This window comes from Artibeus jamaicensis, unplaced genomic scaffold (assembly GCF_021234435.1).
Source record: "Artibeus jamaicensis isolate MK-2021 breed Jamaican fruit bat unplaced genomic scaffold, CSHL_Jam_final scaffold_537, whole genome shotgun sequence".
NCBI classification, from domain to species: Eukaryota; Metazoa; Chordata; class Mammalia; order Chiroptera; family Phyllostomidae; genus Artibeus; species Artibeus jamaicensis.
The window spans coordinates 45,198,502-45,224,782 of record NW_026522047.1 but is presented as its reverse complement, the minus strand read 5'-3'; the positions used below and the strand labels follow the sequence as shown (position 1 = coordinate 45,224,782).

Genomic DNA, 26,281 nt, shown 5'->3' with positions numbered 1-26,281 from the left:
CTGCACTTAGCAACGACATGGTTAGGTGCAAAGATGCCATGTGGTAGAGGGAGGTGGGAGGTGTTGGGACTCGGGGGTGGGCAGGCAGGGCCCCAGGCCCTGTGCTCCCCCAGTGTGCCTGACGCCTTCACAGTGTTCTCTCCACTTTGGCTGCCACGCACGAAAGGAAGATTTCCTTCATTTTATGGCTGAATATTCCATTGTGTGTATATACCACATTTGCTTCATTCATTTAGCAATGGATATCTAGAGTACTTCCATATCTTGGTTATTATAAATAATGCTGCAGTGGACATGAGGGTGCAGATAACTTTTCAGGTTAGTGTTTACTTCAGATAAATACCCAGAAGTGGAGTAGCTGGATTGCAAGGTAGTTCTATTTTTAATTTTCTTTAAGGAAACTCCATACTGTTTTCTGTAGTGGCTGCACCAATTTACATTCCCACTAGCAGTGCATCAACACTTGTTATTTCTTGTCTTTTGGATAATAGCCATTCTGGTGGGTGTATGTTGCTATCTCATTGTGGTTTGGGGTTGCATTTCCCTGATGATTAGTGATTTCGAGCACATTTTCATGTACCCGCTGGCCATCTGGATGCCTTTCTTTTTGAAAAATGTCAATTCAGATCTACCCATTTTTCGATTCTTTTGCCAGATTGTATGAGTTCTTTATATATTTTGCACCTTAACCCCTTATGGGATGTGATTTTCAAACATTTTCTCTCACTCATCAGGTTGCTTTTTCATCTTGTTCATGGTTTCTTTTGCTGTGTAGAAGCTTTTTATTTTGATGTAATTCCACTTGTTTTTCTTTTTTTCTTTGCTTTTGGTGTCAAATCCAAAAAAAACATCACCAAGACTTATGTCAAGGAGCTTACTGTCTATTTCCTTCTGGTTTTCTGGATTCAAGTCTTTAATCCATTTCAAGTTGATATTTGTCTATCATGTACAATAGTGATGCAGTTTCATTCTTTTGCATGTGGCTATTCAGTTTCCCAAGACCATTTACTGACTGTCCTTTGCTCATTGTATATTCTTGGCTCCGTTTTCATAAATTAATTGATCATATATGGGTGGGTCCATTTCTGGCCTCTCTTCTGTTCCACTGACCTTTGTGTCTGTTTTTATGCTAGTATCATACTGTTTTAATTACTGTAGCCTTGTAATATAGTTTGAAATCAGAGCATGTGATGCCTCCAACTTTGTTCTTTCAAGATAACTTTAGCTTTTCAGGGTTTTGTTTTGTTTGTTTGTTTGCATTTATGGTAAGCACCCATTAAGTACCCTATATTGGTGTATCAATTTTTATCTTTTATACCATATTTTTTGCCATGTTACCTCCTTTATACCACATTTTTTCCCAATATATTTTATTAATTATGCCATTACAGTTGTTCTATTCCCCCCTTCATTCCCCTCCACCCTGCACACCCCCTCCCCCACCATTCCCCCCTTTAGTTTATGACCACGTGTCTCAAGTTCTTTAGATTCTATATTTCCCATACTATTCTTGCCCTCCCCCTATCTATTTTCTACCTACCATCTATGCTACTTATTTTCTGTACCTTCTCCCCCCTTCTCCTTCTCCCACTCCCCTGTTGCTAACCCTCCATGTGATCTTCATTTCTATGGTTCTGCTCCTGATTTAGCTGTCCTCTTAGTTTGCTTTTGTTTTAGGTGTGGTTCTTAATAGCTGTGAGTTTGCTGTCCTTTCACTGTTCATATTTTTTAAACTTCTTTTTCTTAGATAAGTCCTTTTAACATTTCATATAATAAGGCCTTGGTGATGATGAACTCCTTGAATTTGATCTTATCTGAGAAGCAGTTTATCTGCCCTTCCATTCTAAATGAAAGCTTTGCTGGATAGAGCAATCTTGGATGTAGGTCTTTGGATTTCATGACTTGGAATACTTCTTTCCAGCCCCTTCTTGCCTGGAAGGTCTCTTTGGAGAAATCCACTGACAGTCTGATGGGAGCTCCTTTGTAGGTGACTGTCCCCTTATCTCTTGCTGCTTTTAGGATTCTCTCCTTCATTTTAATCTTGGCTAATATAATTATGATGTGCCTTGGTGTGTTCCTTCTTGAGTCCAACTTCTTTGGGACTCTCTGAGCTTCCTGGATTTCCTGGAAGTCTATTTCCTTTGCCAGATTGGGGAAATTCTCCTTTATTATTTGTTCAAATAAGTTTTCCACTGGTGGCTGTTCCTCTTCCCCTTCTGGTACCCCTATAATTTGAATGTTGGAGCATTTAAAGATATCCTAGAGGTTCCCAAGCCTCTCCTCATTTTTTTGAATTCTTGTTTCTTCATATTTTTCTGTTTGGTCATTATTTTCCTCCTTCTGGTCCACTCCTTTGAGTCCCAGTTTCCTTTCCATTACTATTGGTTTCCTGTGTATTTCCCTTCATTTCAATTAGTGTAGCCTTCATTTGTTCCTCTAATTTGTGACTAAAATCAACCAGTTCTGTGACCACCCTGATCACCAGTGTTTTGAACTGTGCATCTGAAAGTTTGGCTATTTCTTCATCGCTTAGATTTATCGGCACTGGGGCTCTGAGTTGTTCTTGAGCCATATTTTGATCTGTTTGTGCTGGTTTGGCTGAAGGGTTCGTTGTTGTCAGACTTCCATGTAGTTCAATTTTCTGTGGTTTGGCTGCGTTTTTGTTGCTAAAACTTTATTGTTTTTAAACTTGGTTGTGTGAGAAGGCGAAGTGCTTCCATCTATGCCTCCATCTTGGCGGAAGTCCTATACCACATTTTCTGTGTTTAGATCTGTCCAGAACCACAAATACTATTGTGTTACAATTATCTACCAGTATTCAGTACACTAACATGCCGTATATGTTTGTAGCCTAAGAGCAAATAGGCTCTACCACATAGCCTAGGTGTGCAGTAGGCCATACCATCTAGGTCTGTGTAAGTGCACTTTATGATGTTTGCACAAGGACAGAATCCATTAACACATTTCTCAGAAAGCATCATCATCAAGTAGCATGTAACTATAGTGACACTTGTACATTTTGTTTTTGATGCCTTTACATTTTAGATGCTTTTGTTCCTTTCTTGCCTAATTGTTATGGTCCAGATTGCTATGTGAAAGCTGAGATTCAAACCCTGCTTTAAAGCCCACTTCTTTCCCAGGTCCTACTGTATGTTCACTGTGTTGCTTCTGGCACCCGTCAGGGCTGAGACTTGAGGTCCTCTCCCTGGGCTGACCAATGGATGGGGAGCCAGCCTTGGTCCTCTTCCCACTCCCCAAACAGGTCATACCAGTTCTCAGCCATGGTGGGCATGTGCAGTACCTCACTCAAGTCTTTCTTTTATTATTTTTCATTGAATTTGCTGGGGTGACATTGGTTAACAAAATGATGTAAGCCTCAGGTGTTATCTAAGGATTTCAACATTTGCTGGGGCTCACACTTAGCTGAGTCCTAACTATGGGGAGTTGGGAGCTTGGCAGTGAACAAGGAGACCTGGACCTGTCCTGTACGGGCCCCAAAATGCAGAGCATGAACACCCGGTCCCTTGTCCAGTCTAACAGCTCCAGTTCACATGCCTTACATCAAACTCAGGAGGCCAAGGCTACTACAGAGGGTACTACTCCACAGGGAAAGGTCAACCCTCCCACCAAAGACAAAGCCACACCACATCAAGCCTATACCAAGCCCCTCATTTCCTATGAATACGCTGTGAGTTTACATGCAGTCTGTTGTCTGCTACCGCTGAACTTGATAGCTACAGGGCATCTACATGGCACACACCCTGGCAGGAAGTCAGAAGTGGCACTTAGTAACTGACTCAGTGAATATGCGCAGTCCTCTTTCAATGCTTCCCACCATGGTGAGGAACAAGTCTCACTTTGATGTGTCTGAAATCCTTCCCTGAAGTCGGCTAATCTCTCTTGAGCAAAATCATCAGGATTTAGGGTCCAGAACCTTTGGTAGGTAATAGTATTCAAGGGTCTGGCAGAAGTAACGCCTACTTGAGTGTGGGTGTAATAATTTATGGTTTCCATTTGAACATTTTACCTAAAATGTCAGATGGTGTGTTTGAATGTGATATTATATTACGGAACTACATGCTTTTGACTTTGTAATGAAAAAGGGGCATTATTTGTGCCGGACCCTGTATGATTAGAATTTAGTATCATTTTCATGGCATTTTAGAATTAACTTATTTCTGTATTCCAGTTTTATTTATGTTTACTGATAACAGTACTTAATAATTCCTGACAATGTGCGCTTAGGATCAAAGACAGTGCCATATGTTTCAGGATTGAGTGACAGGGCTGGGAGTTACAGTTTGAATCACGGCTCTGCCACCGTCTTGGGAAAACCAAAACTTTTTGACCTGCACTTTTTTCTAAGGAAAATGGAAATGCAGGCTGAGATGCTCCTTTGTCCCCAAAACAAAGATTTAAAAATTACCATTTGTCCGGCACACCCACAGTACAAATAAAAGGTCTAAGTACCAAAGCTTAGAAGCAAAGCACAAGACAAAATCACCACAAAGCTGGCTGTTTCATCTCCTGGTTTTAGAAACTGGCCATAGGCCACCTAGGTGAGAAAGTTAGTCTCCCTCTGTATTTAGTTTTTTTTTTAAGATTTTATTTATTTATGTTTAGAGAAGGGAAGGAGAGAAATATCAATGTATAGTTGCCTCTTGTGAGTCCCCTGCCGGGAACTGGCCTGCAACCCAGGCATGTGCCCTGACCGGGAATCGAACTGCAATTGTGTGGTTCGCAGGCCTGCACTCAATCCACTGAGCTACACCAGCCAGGGTGTACATTCAGTTTTTAATGTATTATTACCATAACCTAGCTGTCAGTTAACATGTTCCTTTCCATAGGATTCTGTGTTTTAAAGGTTTCTGAAGTATAACATAACCAGAATGTGTGATTCCATATAGATTTCAAGATCAGAAAATGTTTTATTATTCCAACTCACTTTAACGTCACTATTAATACACAAATGGTAAAAGGAGGTTGTTCTGCAAAGTTTCTCTGTAAAATCCAAAGCCATACCAATGTCAATCTCTAGTTTGGTACTGCTTATAAAAAATGTTACCATTTAGGGGAAACTGGACAAAGGATACAAAGGGTGCCCTGTATTATTTTTCCAGTTTACTCTGGTACTGCAATTATTTCAAAGTAAATTAAAATAAAAATGCCACTCATGAGAATTAGAGTATAAACATTGCAGCTTAAAATTTAAAGCAAAAATCTGAATGGTTTTAGAAGAGCCTGGGAGTTACGTGTCAGAACTAATGCCTCAGTCAGGGGGGCCACAAGGCCCAATAAAAAAAGCTTACTTACATATAAAGCCCATTACTAACTCTGGCAGTGATTAACATTATATGGTCTTGTCGCTTCTCCTCTCCCCAACTCCTAGACCAAAAAGGCTCTAAATTAAACCCTGGCTGGTGTGGCTCAGTGGATTGAGCGCCGGCCTGTGAACCAAAAAGGCTGAGTTAGCTTCAGCGTTAGGAAAAATGTGAGAGGAAGAAGGCTCCCCGATTTTGTGAAAACCCAGCGAGAACACGCCGCATATAATTTATTTCATTCACTACACTTGAGGCTCACTCACACCAACTGTACAAGTTCCGGGCATATAGTCTGCCAGGGCTGGGGGCTGGGTCCGGATCCAGGCCTCACTGGGTTTCATCTCGGGCCCTTCCCATCAGAGACTCGGCCTGGCTCAGGGCCAGCTTGTCCTTCTTTTCCTTCTGCAAGACCTGCTCCTCCCATAGCGCCTGATCCACCTGATCATCGGTGAGCACGATGGGCTGATACTTCTCATCAAAGAGCCGCTCATTGGCTTCCGAATGCAGCTGATGGGCCCCGACAACACGCAAATGTGCTGGCAGGTGAAGGAACTCATCGTCGTTGATGTCGCAATCGCGCATCCGAGCCCCCAGCACCCACCAGCGGCCCAAGAAGCCCACGTCCAAGATCCGGTCTGGGAACTCCGCCCAACGGGGCTGCAGGTAGCGGCAGCGGGCCTGGTAAAGGCTGGCCTGGGCGTCGTAGGGAGCCTCGTACACCAATGAGCAGAGGCCTAGATTCACGTGTCGCAGTCGCCCGAGGCCCCGCAGCCAGAGCAGCTGCTGCACGTACGCTTCGGAGTCGCGGTTTCGCGTGGAGGGCGCCAGCAGCAGCAGGGTCCCCGACGCGTCGAGCAGCGCCTCCTCGAAGGCCTGCTCGCTGGGCGCCAGAGCGCAGCAGGTAGCCGCACCGCCCAGCAAGCCTATGTACAATGCGGCACTGCCGGGCCTGGCCCGCGCCGCCGCCGCCGCATCCCTGCAAGCCTCCGCGTAGTCCCGGAGCAATGCGCGAGCCCAGGCACCTACGGGAAAGAAAGCGAGATGAGAGAGGTCCGGTCGTTGCGGCCACTCCACCCTGCCGCTACTTACCCAACCTCGCCCACACGCCTGGCTTCGCTGCTGCCGAGTCCCCTGCTTCCCCACGGCTTCGCCACCAAAGTCTTTTTAGAGCGGCTACCGCCATTCCTTTCCGGCTTGACGTCCGTTTTCCTAAGAGAAACGACAGATATGCGAAGTAAAGGGCCCGGGAGTCTCATCTGCGCAAGCGTCAATATTGCCGGCAGTGGTTTCCTATCGGAAGAGGATAGACACCGGACCGACGCCGGATGTTGCTGTCCGAAACGAGTCGGATTGACTGCACGGTAGGCAGTCGCGCAGACGCAGAAACCCCTGGCCACGCCGACTGAGACGGACTCAGGTGAGTACGGCGGGTTGAACCTGTGGGGCTGGGGCGGGGGCGGCAGCCGCTCTAAACTCTCAGGTGCGTACCGTTAAGAGCCAAGTTGGGCTGGGGGTGACGGACAGGCTCCGGGCGGGGTGCCTAGTGGGATTGGGTGCGGGCCTGATTGGCTTCTGTCTTCAGAGCGGGATGCGGTGACGCCCCTGAATGACCATGGCAGCAGGCGACGAGCTGGCCTTTCATGGTGAGTGCCCCAACCTACTCCCTCTGCTTGTCAGGATCTCATATGTAAGTCCCGATTTATATCTAACCCGAGCCGCAGGCATCTGTGAATCCTGACCCTAGGCTTGAAACCCAGCCTAAACTCGAACTCCGCTCCAGCCCCGAACTCAGACCTCAAACCTGACACCGTTCCAGAACCAGCCCTCAGTTGCCGTCACTTGTTAGGAGTGAAGGAACACCTCCTTCTCCACTCCCCAAAATTGAGGAAGCCAGGCCCTGAGGTGGGGAGAGCACTGAGGTGGCCACAAGTAGAGTCTTGGTCTCCAGATGAGTAGTGGGCCGAACCAAATTGTCTTGACTTCCCCCAACCAAACATGCGTCCGTTATTTATTCCCAATAGAGTTCGAAGAAGCCACTAATCTGCTGGCAGAGACCTCAGATGTGGCTACCACCAGAAGTGATCAGCAGACCCCAAAGGAGCATGTAGCTGTGGCCGTGGGTTCAGATGGAAGCTATGGTGCAGAGGATGAGGTGGAAGAGAGTGACAAGACCATGGTGAGTTACATAAGTTCCTGTCCCCTACCTCCATCCAGACCCCAGTTGACCCAGGCTGGAAGGGCAGGCACTGAAAGCCCACACTGTGCAGCTTCTACAGGAGGAGAAGCAGCAGCCGGGATTCTGGACCTTTGACTACTATCAGAGCTTCTTTGATGTGGACACTGCACAGGTCAGGTTTGGGAAGCTGGTGGGATGGGGCTTGGAGTCATGCTTGGGGTTCAGCTACTCTGTACTGAGCACCAGGCCCTGGACAGGTTGCTGGAGATACACACGTGGGAACACAGGAGATTCCACCCAAGCTAGCAGAAGTAACTGTGGTGTGCTGTAAGGGCTATGACGCAATGAGTGGGGCTTTGGGGAACCCAGGAGACGTATGATATGGTGGGTTAGAGAAAGGCCACCTGGAGGTGGTGTGGAATTTACTGAGCCTTAAAGAAGGAAAATTTAGCCAGGAAGAGTGGAAGGAAGCATAAGTGTGTTCCAGACACAGGGAACATCATATACAGGAGACCAAAGATGGGAGAAGGCCAGGAACTATCACAGAAGTTACCTGTCACTCTGGCTGGAGTGTGAGAGGTCGAGGAGAGACAGGCAAAAGCCAGGCAAAGTATGTTAAGCAGTTTGGGGTTGTGCTGAGGGTGCTGGGGAGTCACAGAGGGGTATAGAGCAGGAGATGCTTGAATGGAATAAGCAGATGTGCAACATAAAGGTGGATTGGAAGCCCCAGGTTGGGTAGGAGATGGTACTAAACCAGGGCTGCAGAGTAGAGGCCCTATTGGGGAGAGATGCAGGAAGGAAAACGCCCAGGAAAACTTGCTGACTCTCCTTGCTGGGATTGGGAGAAGTAGCGGGGGCAGCAGTCCAGGGCAGCCTAACAAAGAGGAATATGGAAGGCCCCAGAATCCTTCAGAATGGTGGGATGGTGGAACACTGATATATTGAGTGGGGGCTGGCCAGGGGAAGGGGCTCCAGGCCATGGGAACAGCCCATCAGAATCCCAGAGGGACGTGCTTATTCAAGCAGGGTAGAGGGAAGTGGGAAGACAGCAGAAAAGAAGCCTCTAAGGTCAGGAGAGGAGCTTGGCCTCTTTCCTCTGGGGGCGGTGAGGAGCCCCAACAGGCTTCCATTCTGGGCCCACCCCCAGGTCTTGGACCGGATTAAAGGGTCGCTGTTACCCCGGCCTGGCCACAGCTTTGTACGGCACCATCTGCGCAATCGCCCGGACCTGTATGGTGAGTGATGTGCTTTGATCTTCATTCAGCAAATGTGGAGAGCAGAGTCCCTCATGGAGGGTGTGAAACACACACTTAAAGGAGGCAGAGGCATAAAGGGTTGCAGCAGGTGAAGATAATTGGTTGTTTAGAGCACAGGTGGCAAACACAAGGCCCGAGGGCCGAATCTGGCCCTCCACCTTTTTTTTTCCGGCCCGGCATCTTGTTTCTACCTAGCATCAACACTGAGCTCCTTGCCCTAGTTAAGGAGTAGTTACATTTATATAGTCCTCAAATTACATTTGGCCCTTTGAAGGCACCCACGACCCTGATGTGGCCCCCGGTGAAAATGAGTTTGACACCCCTGGTTCAGAGGACGAGAGTTGCTACTTTGCATGGGTTTGTCAGGGAAGGTCCCTCTGAGGAGGATGAGGGAATGAACCTTGTTGGTGTCAGCGCTGGGGGTGGGGAGAGTTAGGGGAAGAACGTTCCAGAATGGGCATAAGCCCTGTGGGGGAACACACCTGAACTGCAAGGCAGCATTGTCACTGGAGCAGAGTAAACTGGTAGGCTACCACGTAGATGACAGATCACACAGACCTCCTAAGGTTTGGTGAGAAGGGAGCTGAGTTAAGTGTTCTTAGGTGCCCTCTGGCTGCTGCCAGGCATGAGGGCAGAAACAGGGAGACCAGGGAAGAGGTGACTGCTGTGGGGGGGGGGGGGGGGGGGGGCTGGTGCCAGGGAGAGAGGAACGATTGGATTCTGGCCTACATCTTGAAGGGGTAGAGCTGACAGGATTTGCTGACCCACGGGATAATGGGATGGGAAGAGAGGAGCCCAGGAGGGCGCCAGTTTTTTTCTGGACTAAGAGAAGCATGGAGTTGCTATTAGTGAGAAAATCTGGGCAGGTTTGAGGGGAAAGAGTGAGTGTGGTAGAAAGGAAGGTGTGCATGTGGAAACATTGAATGTCAAGTCCAAGGTTCAGGGCAGAGATCCAGACACGAGACATTTGGGACCTATTGGCCTAGGGGTGGCATAAAACCCTGAGGTTGGACAAGATCACGCAAAGGGGTGAACACAGAGAGGGACCAAGGACTGGGCTCAGCTGGCTCCATATCGTCAGGTCAGAGAATCAAGGAGGTTAGGAAGTTGTCAGTGACATGAAACAGAAGCCAGGGATGTGGAGTGTTTCTGGGGGGTGGGGGGGAATCAGCTATATCGAAGGCTGTCAAACAGCTGAGAAAGATGACTGAGCCAGCACTAGATTCAACCACCAGGTTGTCAGTGGGTATAAGTTGGGTTGATGGAGTGGTGGGCATGGGGGTAGCCCAGAGCTTGGAAAGGCTAGGACAAAACAGGACAAGTCACCTGTTCTGGAAGCGCTGTGCCTGGGACCCTGACTACGCCCTATCCACAGGCCCCTTCTGGATCTGCGCCACACTGGCCTTTGTTCTGGCCATCACCGGCAACCTGACAGTGGTGCTGGCCCACAGGAGGGATGCTTCCATTCACTACAGCCCCCAGTTCCACAAGGGTGAGCAAAGCAGGCAAGGCCCAGTGTCTGGTGGGGCTCTGGGGTGCCATGGGGCCCCAGGGGTGACTGCCTACCGTGCCTCCCAGTGACTGTGGCTGGCATCACCATCTACTGCTATGCCTGGCTGGTACCTCTGGCACTATGGGCCTTCCTGCAGTGGCGCAAGGGTGTGCGGGAGCGCATAGGACCTTACACCTTTCTGGAGACTGTGTGTGTCTACGGCTACTCCCTCTTCATCTTCATCCCCACTGTGGTGAGTGTGGCCCCAGGAGGTGGGGGCTTTGTGTGCTGTGGAGAAACCTGGTAGCCATCTGCTCATGTTGCCCCCAGGTCCTGTGGCTGATCCCTGTCCCGTGGCTGCAGTGGCTCTTTGGGGTGCTGGCTCTAGCCCTGTCAGCCGCTGGCCTGGTGTTCACCCTTTGGCCCATTGTCCGAGAGGACACCAGGTTGGTGGCCTCTGTGCTGCTATCTGTTGTCGTGCTACTCCATGCCCTTCTGGCCCTAGGCTGTAAGGTACGGGTCTGGGGTGGTCATAGTGGGGCCTCTGGGTCGGTCAGCTTACTGGACCATGATGCTAACCTCAGGGATCTGGGTTCAGCTTTACTTTTTCCAGCCACTGCCTCTGGAGCATGTGACACCTCCAGCCCAGGCCACAGCTCTGCCCTCAGATGTACTCCAGACACCCACTCTGTAAAGACACATGAGAGCCTAAGGCCCGAGCCTGCAGGTGAGATATTGTTTCCAGCTGTGGCTGCGGGGCTTCCAGCCTCTTCCCCGCAGAGTAAGAAGTCACAGAGCCACTGGTGGGAGTTTCTCTTTCAGGTCCAACATGAGGGGACACCTCTGCCTGCCCTGCCCCCAGATGATGACTGAAAGGTCCCTTGACATCTTGAGATGACTCTGCTACTTTCCAGACTTTTCTTACAAAGCAAACACTTTTATTTTCTATGCAAAGGTGATTCAGAGAATTTATATAAAGGCGGGAGAAGGGTGGCTGAGCAAGGAGCTTCCAGTGCAGCCGTCACCCCGTGGGCTTCCTGCTGGGCCTTTCTTCTTCCCCGAGGGTGGGGCGTTAGAGTAGAGAGTCACTCCAGCCTCAGCTGTGCCCGCCCTTCCCAGAGCGCCCAGTGGGCAGGGCCTTGGGCCTAGCTTCGGCTCCACCACATCCAAGTGTGTGTGTGTGTGGGGGGTGTTAGAAATGGGGGGAGCAGAACTAGAAGAAAATTGCCTGTGCTGAAACACTTTTCCTTGTTTATTTTTTCCTCTTTTTTTTGGAGGGAAAGTTCCCTGCAAGGCCCTTTCCCAGGCTGGGAAGAGACCAAAATGTCATCATCATAGTAGGGACTGGAGCATCTACAAATACTGAGGGAAGTACACAGGCCTAATGATAGCTACAAGGAAAAAGGACGCCTTCCATGACAGTTCCTTGAGGTTTCTGTGTCTGCCCCCATTGGCTGACAAGTGACCCTCCTCCCACTGGCCTCCTGTTCTAACTCTTGGCAGGGTAGGGGGCAGGGTGGAACCCAGAGGGGCTCAGGGACAGGACAGCAGCAAGAGGCAGGGCCCCGATGGAGGGCTTTCCCGATGGCTGGGGTAGGTTGTACATTCAAGTGTGAGGTGAACCCATTTGTGGGAGGGGACATGGGGTTGCCCAGGCCTGGCCCTGCCCTGTCCTGACGACCTGGCCAGGGCCACCCCTTGTCACTGAGCCTCTGAGTTGGGAAAAAGGGCTGCTGGCTCGGCCCGGCCGGCCTGGTGTCTCAGAGGGTCTGTGGATTGACACTGGTTCTTTTTGTAAAAAAATAAAATTAAAAAAAGCAGCATGTCACGCCCATTGTGACCAAGGCCTGGTAGCTGAAGGGGAGGCCCCATCTAGCGAGGACTGCCTTCCCACTGGAGACAGGCAGGGGGCAGGTGCCGGGAACTGGGCGGGACCGTAGTTGCTCCTTGCCACCTGGCCCACAGGGCCTGTGGCTGTCAGGCCTGGACACGCCTGTTTCAGTAGATGTTAAGTCCAGGTCAGGGTGGAGAGGGCAGAAGGAGGTACCAGGGCTCCCATGACATGATCTTGTGTAAAATATGGCAGCAACACACGCTCAGGGCCAAGATGTGGGTGGGGGTGGCGGCAGCAATGTTGTGTAAAAAAGTATCCAAGTTCCCATAGCAAAGAGGGCTAGGGCTGTGACCGGTGTTTGGGTTTCTCCAGTACGGGGATGAAAGCCGCCCAGGCGGAAGGGTGGGTAGGCAGGGTCTTCATTTGGTTTCCTGGTGCTGTCAGTCCATTCCCCACCGGAGGGGCCTAGCTCCCATAGTGCATGGTGTTGGTTGGGATGGACATGGGTGAAGCCATCGAGATGGCCGGGCCGCCCATGGTGAACTGGCTGTTGACTGCGTAGTGGGCGCTGGATCCACCGCCACTGCTGCCTTGGGTGCCAGAGGATCCTGTGGAGTAGGGCATGGGCACTGAGGACCAGCTCTGCCCCCTTGACCACCCAGCCCCACAGCAAAGTTAGAGGGAAAGAGAGAGCAGGCAAGAGACCAGCGGGTGGACTGGCAGTCAGCGTGCTCACATCCCCGGGACCCGTTCGCTCTGTTACCTTGGACAATCCCTGTGCTCATAATGGAGCCCATCCGGGAGTGGGTGTGATTGACAATCCCTGTGTTGGCTGTGCAGCAGAGGGAGGAAGGAAGGGAGACGACGTCACCGCCCCCTGCCAGACCAGGCCCACGTTCTGCCCGAGGTGGGCACTCCCACTCACACTTTCACACCAGGGTACAAGGAGGGTGGGTGCAGCGGCGGCAGAGCAAGGCAGAGAGGAGTGGAGCACCTCAGTCAGGAGCCCCAAGGAAGAGGAAAATGTGATGCAGAAGGCCCGAGCACACGGGCCATTCTGGGTGCTGGCGACCCTACCCCCACCTCCCCAGACCCAGGCACACTCACCTAAAGGAATCAGGTTGTTGTGGCCCACACTGGAGCCGCTGGCGATAACACTGCTCAGGTCATAGGCAGTCGGCATCCCTGTGTCCAGGGAGGGAGATGTCAGGGGTGGGGACAGTGTCCTGTGTGAGGGTCCACAACTGCCAGCTTTGTCCCAGAAGCACTGGTAGGTATGACCAGTCAGTGGCTCTGCCACCCCCCCCCCCCACGGGGACCCGCTCACCAGCCACAGCCATCCCACTGCTGAGGTTGTAGGTGCTGCCCGTATTCCACATGTTCTCCGAGGGGGATGTGTAGTGGGAGCCCGGCGGGGGTGATGGCGTCGTGCCTGTGTATCTGCACCAGAGGTCGACTCGTGGGCAGGGCCGAGGGGCTGTGGGCTGAAAGGGTGCCCCCCTGCCCCCGCAGGCCATGAGCCCATCCTACCTGAAGAAGGGGTTTTTCAGATCCAGGAGGTTACTGGATTTGGAGCCCGTCTGGTCTACCTGGGCCACAATACTGATGTCGTAGCTCTGTCTGTGGGGAGGGCAGGGGAGGGCAGCTGTAAGCTGGCTGAGTAGATGGACCCTTTCCTCTTCTAGCCCGGGGAGGCAGCTGGCACCTTTTGTTGGCAATAAGCAGACATGTCCCTGAGAGCGTGTCCCCAGCCTTGGCGAACAGTGGTGACTGGAACAGGCACCGGACCTGGTACCAGTGGGTCAGGGGCTCCGTCGGGGCCGTGGACAGCCATACAGTCATTCTGCCAAGAAAGGACAGGCACAAACGACGGGGCTAGAGCCACCACCCATGCACCTTGAGCTCTCCCCCTAGGTGTCTGTCCTCTCTGCAGGTCCCCTGGGGCCCTGGAGCTAAGACAGAATGGCCACCCAGGCAGTCCTAGTCTGTCTCTCTCACACACACACATACACACACACGCACACAGCTAGAAGATGACGGTCATGGGGTGCCCATCCATCCTGACCTGCCAAGATACTGACCAGGCCCCAAAAAGGACAATCACTCAGAACAGGGTAGACACACTCCCACAAAAGTCTCTGGCTTGAGGCAAGCTCTCACTGTCTTTTGGAAGGGACGGGAACCTGGAGGGGACAGCCTGCCCTCCCAGATGCCCATCAGCATCTGAACCAGCCATGCCTGGGGTTCACAACTGCAGGGAAGTCTGGGGGGCTGGGGGTAGCATGGTCTGTTTTGGTGTACTCACATGGAACCAATGAATGCGACGTCAAACCAGAAAGCCAGACCATGAACCAGCCCGGAATGCAGCATGTGGAATTTGAATGGGATTTCTATCCTGGAAGGCAAAGGGCAGTGATTGCTGGGGAAGCTGAACAGGGGTTGCTGGCAGAGAAGAAGGGTGGCCAGGTGCAGAATCCTGGACTTTAGTCCACTTGCCTGCCCTGGGGCCGTAGAATGCCTGCAAGAGCCAGCAGTGGCCCAGCAGGTGGGGCGTGAGGGCTGGTACCTGTGCAAATCCCCTTCTTTGGCTTCTAAGAAGTTCACCGTGTACTTGACAGACTTGGCCATCAGGATTCGGATGTCAAATGTGTCCTGGGAGAGACCACAGAGGTGACCTGGCTTCAAGCTCAGGGGCTAAAAGCAGGGAAGAACACTACCCTTCTCCCCGAGTCTGGCCACGGCCTCTAGACCACTCAGGTCAAACCAGTTTGCCCTTCTCAGGCATGCTGGGGGAGGATGCACTGGTCCAAAACCATGGAGGACAATTAGATGCCAGCTCTCAAAATGACAAGCCTTCATACACATTAAAGATTTCCACTTCCAGAAGTTGAACCTACAGATGGAGGTGCACATGTACAAATTCACAGATATAATTAGAGACTGTCTGTAGTAGCAACACTGGGAACCATCTAAACCAATGACCCATCCATAAAAGTCTGTATGAAATAAAATGAAGAGGCCCTTTGTGAACAGAAGGGGAAGATCTCAGAAAGATTGTCAAGTCCACACAAAAGCAAGTTAGAGGACTATGTGCTCACATCCATCCAATGCAGTCACAACGCTGATTTTCCTGTCCGACTAACACTCTTGCCAAGAATTGTATGAGCCAAGTGAAAAGAAAAAAACCCAGTTGTTTGAAAACACTGAAGAGTAACAGCACCAGACACTGCTTTGGGGGCCAAGACCCTGGAGAGAAGGGAGGTGCTTTTTGGCCTGTGCCTTTCCCCGTTGGTGTGGGGCCTTTCAGTGTCCTCCCTGGGTGGGGAAAGCAAAGTGGGGGCTCAGGGTTACGACGGAAGTTGGGACACAAGGGACCAAGATGCTAAAGAGAAGGGAAATGTGGAAGTGGAAGGTGGATGTTCTTCTGCATGTGATTTCACATTGTGGCATTTGCCATTTCCTGAGCTGTGCCTCTGGCTGGTGTGGCTCAGTGGATTGAACACCAGCCTGCAAACCCAAACGATGCAGGTTCGATTTGTGGCTGAGGCACAACCAGGCTAGGTCCCCTGTTGGGCAGCCCATCATCGTAACTCACACATCAATATTTCTCTCCCTCAACTTCCCCCTCTCTCTAAAGGTAAACAATATTTTCTTAAAACTAAAGAAAGGTTTAGCAGCATATAGTGCTGGGAGGCTAGAAACCAGGGGCTCTGTGAACCACCTTCAGTGAAACCACTGAAGGCTATACCCTAAGCAGCAGTTCTCAAAAGTGTGGTCCTTTCCCAAGTGTCACGAGCAAAGCCATTTTTCATAATGAGACTCAGGTGTTTTCTTCCTTTCTTCATTCATTAACTCACCTGTGATATCACAACAGAGGAATGCAGAAGCAGAATCCAGCTGTCTTCTGTTAAGCCAGGCATTAAAGAGATTTACAAATTAGAAATGCCAGTATTCTTACTAACACATATTGGAATAGTTTTTTTTCCCCTTAAAAAAGGATATGTTAATAGGTAATGGTTTTACTACTGTTGTTTTTAAACAAATATTTTTAAATTTCTTGGGCTTAGGGTGTTTTTTATTTTTATTATGGTTTTTTTAAGACTTTATTTTTTATCTTTAGAAGGGAAGGGAAGGAGAGAGGGAGAGAAATATCAATGTATGGTTGCCTCTTGTGCGTCCCCTGCTGGGAACTGGCCTGCAACCGCGATCCTTTGGTTTGCAGGTCTGCACTCAATCCACTGAACTACTCCAGCCAGGGCAGGGTGTTTTTTTAAAGAATTAGATTTTATTTTTAGAGAGGGGGGAAGGCAGAGAGAAAGAGGGAGAGAAACATGGATTGGTGGGTGCCTCTCTTAAGTGCCCCAACCAGGGATTGAACCCGCAACCTAAGCAAGTGCCCTGACCTGGAATTGAACCTATGACCTTTAGCTTTGTGAGATGGTACAACACCCAACCAACTGAGCCACACCAGTCAGGGCTGGGCTTAGTTTTTAATGTTAATAGACACTGGCAGTATGTCATAGATATAATACACATTAAAAGGTTTTTGGGATTCTTCTTTTTTTCCTTTTTTATCCTCACCTGAGGACATTTTCTTACTTTTTTTAAAGGTTTTATTTATCTATTTATTTATTTATTTGGAAAGAGGGAGGGAGAAAGAAGGGGAGAGAAACATTAATGAGAGAAAAATCGATCAGTTACCTTTCATTGGTTCCCTGCTCAGGGACCGAACTCACAACCTAGGCATGTGCCCTGACAGGGAATCGAACCAGCAACCTTTTGCTTTGTGGGACAATGCCCAACCAACTGAGCCACATTGGTTAGGGGCAAGAACATTTTTTCATTGCTTTTAGAGAGAGGAAAGGAAAGAGGAAGGGAGAGAAACATCAATGCAAGACAGAAGCATCAATCGGTTGCCTGCTGTAGCGCTCAGACCAGGGATTTAACCTGCAACCTAGGCATGTGCCCTGACTGGGAATTGAACCCACAATGTTTTGGTTATGGGACAATGTTCCAACCAACTGAGCCAAACAGTCCAAGGTGCACTCTCCATAGTTAAGTTGTAAAAGGAACCTAAGACCAAAATGTTTGAGGACTGCTGCCCTACAGGAAAGCCAGAAAATATAGCAGCTGAGTCGGAAAAGCAGCCACCAAATATTTCATTCAAATGCATGATAGGACCAAAATACTCTGTCCATATGGCTAATTGTGTGAAAAAAAAAATCCTTGGAAGGAAAAACATCATCCAGAACCTGTATAATTTTTCATTCTGGCATTTCTTGACCAGGCATCAAGAGACAGGACCAAAGGATTGGAACCAAACACCAAAAGAAAAGACAACAGAAACACACTTACCACTTACCAGACACTAAAAGTGATCAATGACTTATAATTAATATGTTCAAACAGAAAGGTGAAAACACGGACAATTTCACAGAGAACTGAAATAACAAATAAGCAAAAACAATTCTAGAACTGAAATTAAGAATTAGAAAATAAGATGAGACAGCAAAGAAAGGATTGGAACTGGAAAATAGTAGCAAATATGAAAATGAAGCAATTGAGAGAAAATAGGATGGAAATGCAGAAAAGAATATTGGACTCATCTGAGACAGGATGTAAATGTCTAAACTCTAAAGTCATGTAATTGGAACCCGAGAAGGAGAAAGAGAAGGGTGCAAAGGGTGTCAAGGCAGCACCCAGGAGTCTCTCGAAACTAGTGAAACATCAAGTGGGGAAAACAGTATCATATACTGTATTAAAAGAAGGCAAGAAAAGAGTTCAAAAACAGCAGCCAGGATAAACAGAAAAATTGTAAAAGGAAAGAGTTATATCCAAAAGAGTAGTAATTACTTTAAATGTAAATGTTCTAATTTAAAGACAGAAAACATTAACCTGGTTAAAAAATAAAACCCACATATATGCTGCTTACATGAGACAAAGCTTAAGTGATAAGGGCACAAAAAGGTTGAAAATAAAAGGATGGAGAAATATATACTGTACAAAGATTAACCCAAATAAAACCAGAGTAGCTAAACTACCATCAGAAAAAAAAATAGACTTTAAGGCAAGAAACATCACTTGAGATAAAAAGAGACACTTTTTATAATGACAAAAGGATCAATCCAACAGGAAGACACAATTATCTTAAACCTGTATGCACCTAATAATGCGTCCAAAACTATAAGGCAAAAAGTATCAGAATTATATGGAAAAGTAACTTTACAATCAGGGATATGAAAATCAGATTTAAAAAATCACTAGAAAATCACTAGAGACAGAGATTTGACCAACATGATTAAAAAGTGTGACCTAATTGACAATAACCTAATTCTGTACTCAACAAGTGATTAAAGTACAGAAGTACAACAAGTACATTTTTCTCAAGTGCACATAGAACAGAAAACAAAAGAGAGCTCATACTGGGTATAAAGAAACTAAAAAAAATTCAAGGGGCTAAAATCATAGTTTATGTTCTCTCACCACAGAGAAAGTAAGACAGAACAGTATGTTGATTATGCTATATATATTTGGAGAAAAAGGTATATATGCACATTTTGTTGTAAAACTTCTAGAAAGATACACAAGAAGTGTGTATCTTTGCTTGCCTATATGAAGGAGAATTCTGTGTCTGGGGACAAGAGTGGGGAGGTTTTTCACTTCTATACTTTCTTGATTTTTGTGTCATGGGTCTACATATCAGTTTGAAAATCTCAGTAATTGATTTCAATCATATAGAATCAGTCCACCAAGGATCAGCTCATCTAATACAGTTCACATACACCGCACGCTTACTGTGTACTCTGCATGCATCGCCACTTCATTCCCAGCCTCTTTGTGGGGCAGCTCTGTGCAGGGGCAGAAGCAAGAGCTCAGAGGGAGACTGGCTGCCCCAGGGCTGCACGGCTTGCACAAGGCCTGACAGCAAAGCCCATGCCCACCCCCTCCTGTCACCCCACGTGAGGGCAGTGCCCAGCGTTAACTGCGGTATTGCCCTGGGTGACTTACTCACCACTACAGGCTGCCGGAAATACTCGTCCACGGCGGCGCCTCGGAGGGCCGACAGGTCTACTCCATGGAAGGATGGCTGGTACCTGCAGAAAGTCCCCACCCCACGGCAAGGTCACCATCAGCGGAGAGGCAGGTAAGCAGCCTGCCTTCTCTCCCAGTTGGCCCTTGTCCAGCCCAGGTCGATCAGGTCCTATTTAGAATGAGGAAGAAGAGGCAGGGCCATCCCTGAGAAGGCAGGACACACGCAGGGCACTCACCAGAAGTTGGCCTTGGTGAACTGCTCCATGTAGAGCTGTTCATCCGTGAAGGGTGCGAGGTGGACATCACCAATGGTAGGGAACATGTTTCCTGGGAGGCACGGAGGGGTGCTGGCGTCATGGTGGGACATTCTGCAGAGCCAGGCAGAGCCTCCAAAGGGCCCCAGGACCCCCAACCCTGGGCCTTCCCAGCCTCTCATTCATTCATGCATTTGTGCAACACAGAGGTACTGAGCAACTACTCTGCCAGCGGCCACGATGAGCACTTCACATGCACCATCTCGCCAAACCTGGACGGCTAGCCAGGGAGTAGGAGTGCCTGTCCTTAAGTCCCATAGCTAGGGCTGGGAGACAGAAAGGAACCTGCCAGGGTCTCAGGGTGTCAGGGGTCCTGCTTCATAAGCCAGGCAGTGCCACTTTATGCACCATCATCCGTGGACATGTGGCTGGGGAAAAGGGGGAAGCAAAGTGTTCTGAACAAAGCAAGGCTGAGTCCCAGGCTATGCCATAGGGACCTCAGAGAAGGCCAGAGTTTGGGTGGAGGGTCACCTGAAGCCCTGCTGCTGGAGCTGCCCAGGCTCTGGCAGGCAGGGCGGACCTTCTGGCCACCCTGGTCTGGTACATGGCTTGAAATGGGAGGGGCAGCAGTGTCCTCCATCTATGTGACTCAAGGGCTGTATGAGTCAGGGTCAGAGGCTCCCTCAGTGAGTCTAGGGCAGAGTCACCTGGCCTCCACATGTGGGCCTCCCTCCCTCTTCCCACACTGGGGGCAGAGGGAGGTGGGAGCTGAGGCACTAGCAATAATCAGTCTGAGGCGGGGGAGGGGGGATGCTCTACTTTGGTCCAGAGGCCACTCACTAGGCTGCCTACACAGGAGGTCTGCCAGTCACCTTAGGGCATCGTTGGAAAGTGCTCCAGCCCTTAAGGCACCTGTATGTGTGCAGCTGGGAAGAGGGTTCTTTTCAATCCCCACAAAGAGCTTCCTGAGGTGGAACAAAGGACACTCATGCAGGCAGAACAAGGGGGCGTCGCTGGTCCCAGGCCTTATCTTGGGCAGGCTGCTTGAACAGTGGGGTGGAATGTGCAGCTACCCACCAGAGCCTACCTCTTATCTGTCCTTATGTTTCATAAGGACAAGCCCACTCTATGGGTGGTGAGTGTCCCATAGGACACTCTATGGGGGGGGGCACCCCCCACAGCAGGCTTGGCAACCTAAATGGTAGAATGGGAGGAGAATGGGGTACACTCAACCCCCTGGGGAAGCCTAGCTTCCCACACTCATACCTAGAACACAGGAGACCACTGTGGGAAATGGCAGTCACCACCCACCTCCAGGAGTAAAGCCCATGGCAGGTCCCTGCAGCCTGGATCCAGGAAGGCCAGAGGTGCTCCCCCAGACACCAACTCCCCCAGCCCCTGCCGCCCACCACAGGGCCACCAGTCTGCTGGGTTCCCACGCTGCTGTCCTGGCCAGGTCCTCCAGTGCCACACATACATGTGCACATACTCTACCCGTGCTTGTACAGAAATACTCAAAGACACACAACCTGCACCAAGAAATGGACACACCAGCAGATGTTCAGGACCGGGCACAGTCCCACACTGACCCAGGGACCAAGGAGCATGGACGGGTGGGCACGGCGCCAAAAACATGGGCCACTGACAGGCATGGCAGACAGCAGGCTGCCCCTGCACCACACTGGTCCTTGCCCTGCCTCCCTGGCTTAGAGGAGTACAGGGGTTGGCCGGCCAAGGGTACAGTTACTGGGCTAGGAATGCAGATGGCAGGTCAGCTCCTCTGAGCATCACGGGACACCTTTCACACCTGCCACATTCCCCACCAAACACTGTCCTCATGACACAGGGCATGAGATGGCAGGCAGCCTGGAAGCTCTCAGGGGACCTGAGGGTTCCCTCGGTACCGTAGCCAGGCAGGCTAAGCAGGTGGCTGTGTGGCCTTATCTGGGGCAGGCTGGGCATAGGGAGTGGCGGGGGGCTGAGGAGGGAGGGAGGGAGCGAGGGAGGCATGAAGGCTCAGGTGCCCTTAGCACCAAGCCACTAAAACAAGCCAGCAGAGAGCTGAACCACAACTGTGCCCACTGAGTAGCAGCCAGGGGCACCCCTAGGAGCCCCAGTGGGCGCGTCTGTGGTGCCAGGCCATGTGCCAGCAGGGACACTCACCACCAGGCCTCAGGTACTTCTTGGCGTGGAGGTAGCTCTCGAGCATGCGCTCATTGAAGAGCATGTAGCCCATGGGCTCTGAGATAATGATATCCACCTGCTCAGGGAGCGAGACCTCTTCTACCTTCCCAGGGATGACCACGATGCGGTCGGTGAGGTTGTTACTCTTCACCAGGACCTGTGGGAGGGCAGGCCAAAGGAGTCACAGGGGTCTCTGCCCCCCCCCATCCTCAGGGAAGGGAGGACCTCAGTAGCCATGCAGTCACCCATTTCCCTCTGCCCCCTTAGTTGGCACCCTGCCCAGAGCCATGATCAGCCATGGCCTGGGTTCTCTCTCAGCCTCTTCCCACTGCAGCTCCTGGACCCCTCATGTCACCCCTACCCTGATGGGACAACCAACTGCTAATGGGGGGAAGATGGGCGTGATAGGCTTTGCTAAAGCCACTGAAGCTACCCTGGGACACACTCTCCACCCCAGCTACTCCGGTGCTAGAAAAAAATCTGTCCTATGAACATGACCTCACATAGAGAGGTGACACATGTATGAGGAGTTCAGCACAGCATCTGCTTGTGCTGCAAGGACTGAGAAGCAGCCTAAGTGGCAATAATGTGTCTACGCAAATGGTGGTCTGTCCAGGCAAAGGATGCTCTGTGGCCACTAGAAAGAGTAAGGAAGCTCTTTATAGGATGACACAGTAGCAGGCAAACTGTTAAGGGAACAGAGCAGGTGCAAGATGGTGGTGGGCTACCATGTGTGTGAGAGCCGGGCAGGCAGAGAAGAGCACACGCTTGCTGATGGGGCCACTCAGTAGCTCAGCAGAGCTGGCATAGACGTCCTTCCCTTGAAACCCTGGTGTGGGGACTGGGCAGCTGAGGGTGAGTGGTGGGGAGGGGATCAGTGTCACTGTTTACCCTTTCGTGGCTTGTAGGTTTTGAACCTCGTGAATGAAGGTTTCAGTGAAAAGGAAAAAAAAAAAAAAAAAAACCCAAAACAACGAATGAAAAAAATGACAGCTTAAACTAATGAAATAAAGCCATGTTGTTACCCGCATTTCACAGATGTGGGAAGTGGGGTTCAGAGTAGCGGGCTGTTGGCCAAGTCCAAGATCTCACTCTGGTCTGTGTGACTGCAAAGTCCCTTGAGGCAAAAGGCTCTCAAGCCTCTGAAGACCCCAAACCACCCCTGAACTCAGTAGGTGACCACCAGTCATGGAGGGGACACCACCTCAGGCCCAGATTTTGAGGACAAGAGACCAAAGAGAGGTGATGTTCACCAATCCCCCCGAATCCAGGGGTCACATCTCCTCTCCTGGAGGCTCCCAGCAGGGCCAGTTTCCCAGGCTGGCACAGGCACAGAGCTGAAGGACAAGGACTGTGTGGGCCGCTGACCTCGGCATGCTGGGCCATGGTGCTGGCCTCCACAGCATAGATCTTCCTTGCTCCAGCTTGGGCAGCGAAAAACGACAGGATCCCAGAGCCACAGCCAACATCCAGAACAATCTGAGGAAGGATGGTGCAGTGAGAAGAAGACACCAGTGAAGGATGGTGACCATCATGACGTGCACATCACCAGGCTCTGGCTCCCTGCAGACCCAGGCAGCTGAGAGCACCCAGGCCCTGTGCCTGTCTCCCCTTGGCACAGGACAGCTGACAATAGGTTGGTTTCTGAGCAACCTGGGGCACACAGGAGTCCCCAGTTCTGGATCTGAAGGTGGTAGAACAGGATTTCTGAAGACAGCTAGGATGTTAAAACCATCACGTGCTCTCAGACCCGATTCCAGGGGGACTGACAGCTGTGAACTTTCTGGCTGTCACAAGTGAGCTTGCAGTTGCTGTGGGAATGATTGCTCACTAGGTAAAGACACCTCTGAGCCCTGCAGCATGACCACTGAGGCACACACAGAAGGCAGGAGGTGGGCAGCCCCTGATCGCAGGCCCCACAGAACATTCCTGAATCCTGGGAGGAGCTCCCAGGGAAAGTTTACTCAGTCCCAACCCCATGGGCCACACAGACCCTGAATCCGCTGGGCTGAGTACCATGGTCCTCCCCAGAAGGTAGTACAACAACTGAGAGGTATCTTTCTGGGACCTCTGCAGCCCTTGCAGGGAAGAAAGGGGCCCAGGAGGTATTAGGGTATCAGTGGCAGTGTCTTTTGGTTACATAATGACCCTAGCCTGGGGAATGGGAATCAGCCAGTGGCTGGGCCAGGCCACATGAGCTGCCCCAAACCTGGGCTCGGTGGGCACCCTCTCAAGGGCTGCTGGCCCCAAGACCATGAGCTCTTAGAACAGTCCACGCTAGTGTGTGGGAGATCATCCCTCATTCTAGGTTTGTCTGATTGCGTCTGTGTCAGTAGAATCAGGACAAAAGTTCCTGGTGGTGACAGGCATTTGCAGAACTGGTCTGGGTGCAGTGGCAAGCACAGAGGGAGTGTCCAGAGAGGCGCTGGGATAGTCAGGTGGCAGCACCTCTAAGAGCTCTGGATGAACGAGGAAATAAATGCACTGCCATCCTGGGAGAGCTGGAAGAAACTTCACTGAAGGAGTGTGCACTTTCCAAGCCCTAAGCACTGCTCCAGCATAGCACACACCAGCAGCTAGGAGGGAGCTGGAAATGCAGATTGTCCTGACATGCATTTTGATGTGTCCAGGACTCCTTCCTAGGCTGCAGGGGTCAGGCCCTGGGGCCCAGGGGGCTTAGTGTCCTGAGGGAATTCTTAGCAATACTAGGGGAACGTGACCAAGGCAACGATCATGGCTTGGTCACATGGTTCATGTTGAGAGCCCCCAAAGATAAGTCAAGGAAAACACAAGCTTTCACTGGGTTCAAAATGGTGGGGAAAAGGAATAAACTCTCACTTATGAACACAGATACTCTGTACTGCTTCTCTTTTTAATCATGAGCATAGAGCACTTCTCAAATAACATTTCATCCAACGTCATTCATTACAATGTTGGTGAGATGGCACAGAAACCGAACTCTTGTTTTTATCAATTAGCTGAGGGTGAAACTGGTTTCCTCATGTACCATTTCACTTAAAGTCAATGAACCTATAATGACATGAAATGCGGACTCACTGTATAATACTTGGAAATATTAAAAACATCTTAAAAGGAATTAGGGAAGTGTAGATAAATCACACTACATCCATGTGATTTGAGGAGGAGGCCCCAGACACACCATTAGGTGGGGAAAGAGAATTCTGCGTGAAGAGTATGTAGTAAAACACAACCCTATCACACACACATGCGCACAGGGTAGGGCCTGGCAGAAGTAACACCTGCCCGAGTGTGGCTGGTAGGCTACGTGAATGTCTCGTACAAGGCAGACAGCAATCTGAACGTTTCGCCTATAGTGTCATATGGTGTGCTTGAGTGTGATATTATGTTACAGAATGACATGCTTATGATTTTGTAATTTAGAGAGGGGCGTTATTTGTGCTGGACCCCTGCATACAATATTAAGTAACTAACACACACACGCCGGTCCGTGCATGGGGAGACTGGGCAGTGGCTGCTGTGGAAGGAATGACAGAAGCCTTTCCTGTCCATATTGTGCATGATGGGTTCTTCGAGTTTTTACAAAAATTAGATTTTGCTTTTGTAACCTGAGAAAGTTAAAGCTAAAAGCCATGAGCAAAGGTAAAAGAGAGGTAGCTGCTGCACTGAAGTAGGCGCACAGCCTGAGGGAAGGGGTGTGGCAAGAGGGTGGAGGGAGGCAGGGCAGGCCCTGCTCACCTTGTCCTTGAAGTCAGTGTGGTTCTGCAGTATCGCGCGCTGGTAGGTGCCTGTCCGCACGTAGTCCTGCATCATGTTCTGCTGCTGGGACAGGTAGCCATAAAACTGGAACAGAGACACGCCAATGGCACAGGGCACGCGATGGCACAAATGGCCCAGGCCATGGCTGACCTGAGACAGCAGAAGGGTCACCTCAGGCACAAACTGCCCTCAGAAGGCTGAACCCTCTCTGTTGGCCAAAGCCCTCTGGCAGCTGCTGGCTACTCCAGGAGAGGGAGTGAGAAGCCAGAGGCAGCCCCCAGGAGGGAAACCTCCACCACCACTGTGGCCAAAGAACACAGCTGGATGCCACCTGGACCTGGAATCCACCAGCAGAACTCAAGATTTGCCACAGGCAGAGTTCTGGGATCAGGGGCCAGCTGCCCCATCTTAGGAACCCCAAAGAAGCAGTGTAGATCAATCAGAACCCTAGGACTCAGAGCGCCAGGCGGGTGAGGTGCTGCGGGGTCTCTCTGTAAGACAACGGGCGATCGGGAGGCAGCGTGGCACCTGGGCAGGGGCACAGGCTTTGGCATCAGGCAGGCCTGGCTTCCCATCTTGGCTCTGTTGCATAATAGCTGTGTGACTTGGAGCAAGTCACTTAACCTCTCTGAGTCAGTTTTCTCATCTGCAAAATGGGGACAATAATAGTACTTACCTCCTAGAGTTGTTGGGAGGGCTCAAGCGCTTCCATACATGTGAAAGCGCTTGGACCAGTGCCTAGCATGCCCTATGTGATCGGTACAATCTGTGCTGTCATTACTCAAAATGCCTGTGGACTTAAACTCCACCTGCATTCAAGTCCTTCTAACAACCCTCCTAAGGCAGGCCCTGGCATCCCCGTTTCACAGATGAGGAAACTGAGGCCCAGCAAGCGGAGGAAACCTGCCCAAGGTTACGCAGCTAGTAAGGGGCAGAGCCAGGACGTGAACCCAGGTGGGCCTTCCCTGTGCTTCGCGGCCTCCCAGGGGCCATC

At 50.4% G+C, this 26,281-nt stretch overlaps 3 protein-coding genes across 7 annotated transcripts in view; 1 reads left to right on the top strand and 2 right to left on the bottom strand.

Moving 5' to 3' along the window:
• Positions 1-4,590: 4,590 nt before the first annotated feature.
• TIMM29 (translocase of inner mitochondrial membrane 29) lies at positions 4,591-6,576 on the bottom strand. Its single transcript, XM_037153926.2, has 2 exons — positions 6,411-6,576; positions 4,591-6,343 (listed from the first exon to the last, which is right to left on the bottom strand). The coding sequence occupies exons 1-2, from the start codon at positions 6,502-6,504 to the stop codon at positions 5,649-5,651; spliced, it is 789 nt and encodes a 262-aa protein (XP_037009821.2). The 5' UTR covers positions 6,505-6,576; the 3' UTR covers positions 4,591-5,648.
• Positions 6,577-6,648: 72 nt separating this feature from the next.
• On the top strand, positions 6,649-11,243 carry YIPF2 (Yip1 domain family member 2). Of its 4 annotated transcripts, none has more exons than XM_037153923.2 (10): positions 6,651-6,738; positions 6,904-6,964; positions 7,343-7,497; positions 7,589-7,669; positions 8,645-8,732; positions 10,129-10,245; positions 10,332-10,498; positions 10,576-10,758; positions 10,844-10,972; positions 11,068-11,243. In XM_037153923.2, exons 2-9 carry the CDS (start codon positions 6,928-6,930, stop codon positions 10,937-10,939), a joined length of 924 nt encoding a protein of 307 aa, XP_037009818.2. In that variant the 5' UTR covers positions 6,651-6,738; positions 6,904-6,927; the 3' UTR covers positions 10,940-10,972; positions 11,068-11,243. The 4 variants fall into 4 exon arrangements, with proteins under 4 accessions (XP_037009820.2, XP_053514273.1, XP_037009818.2 ...); XM_037153924.2 differs by lacking the exon at positions 6,651-6,738 and adding an exon at positions 6,756-6,801; XM_037153925.2 differs by lacking the exon at positions 11,068-11,243 and having other exon boundaries at positions 6,649-6,738; positions 10,576-10,691; positions 10,844-10,966.
• Positions 11,244-11,479: 236 nt separating this feature from the next.
• The window catches only part of CARM1 (coactivator associated arginine methyltransferase 1), a 42,818-nt gene continuing 28,016 nt past the window's right edge, over positions 11,480-26,281 (bottom strand). The window contains exons 4-16 of one of the 2 annotated variants that reach the window (XM_037153929.2): positions 25,267-25,371; positions 22,918-23,028; positions 21,529-21,706; positions 19,348-19,438; positions 19,092-19,173; positions 14,646-14,731; positions 14,385-14,474; positions 13,785-13,922; positions 13,610-13,699; positions 13,407-13,519; positions 13,187-13,264; positions 12,843-12,911; positions 11,480-12,687 (exon numbers count right to left, since the gene is read on the bottom strand). In XM_037153929.2, coding sequence (XP_037009824.2) covers positions 12,545-12,687; positions 12,843-12,911; positions 13,187-13,264; positions 13,407-13,519; positions 13,610-13,699; positions 13,785-13,922; positions 14,385-14,474; positions 14,646-14,731; positions 19,092-19,173; positions 19,348-19,438; positions 21,529-21,706; positions 22,918-23,028; positions 25,267-25,371 — 1,374 coding nt within the window. In that variant the 3' untranslated portion in view covers positions 11,480-12,544. The remainder of the gene's footprint in view (positions 12,688-12,842; positions 12,912-13,186; positions 13,265-13,406; positions 13,520-13,609; positions 13,700-13,784; positions 13,923-14,384; positions 14,475-14,645; positions 14,732-19,091; positions 19,174-19,347; positions 19,439-21,528; positions 21,707-22,917; positions 23,029-25,266; positions 25,372-26,281) is intronic. The other variant, XM_037153930.2, reaches the window with a different exon arrangement.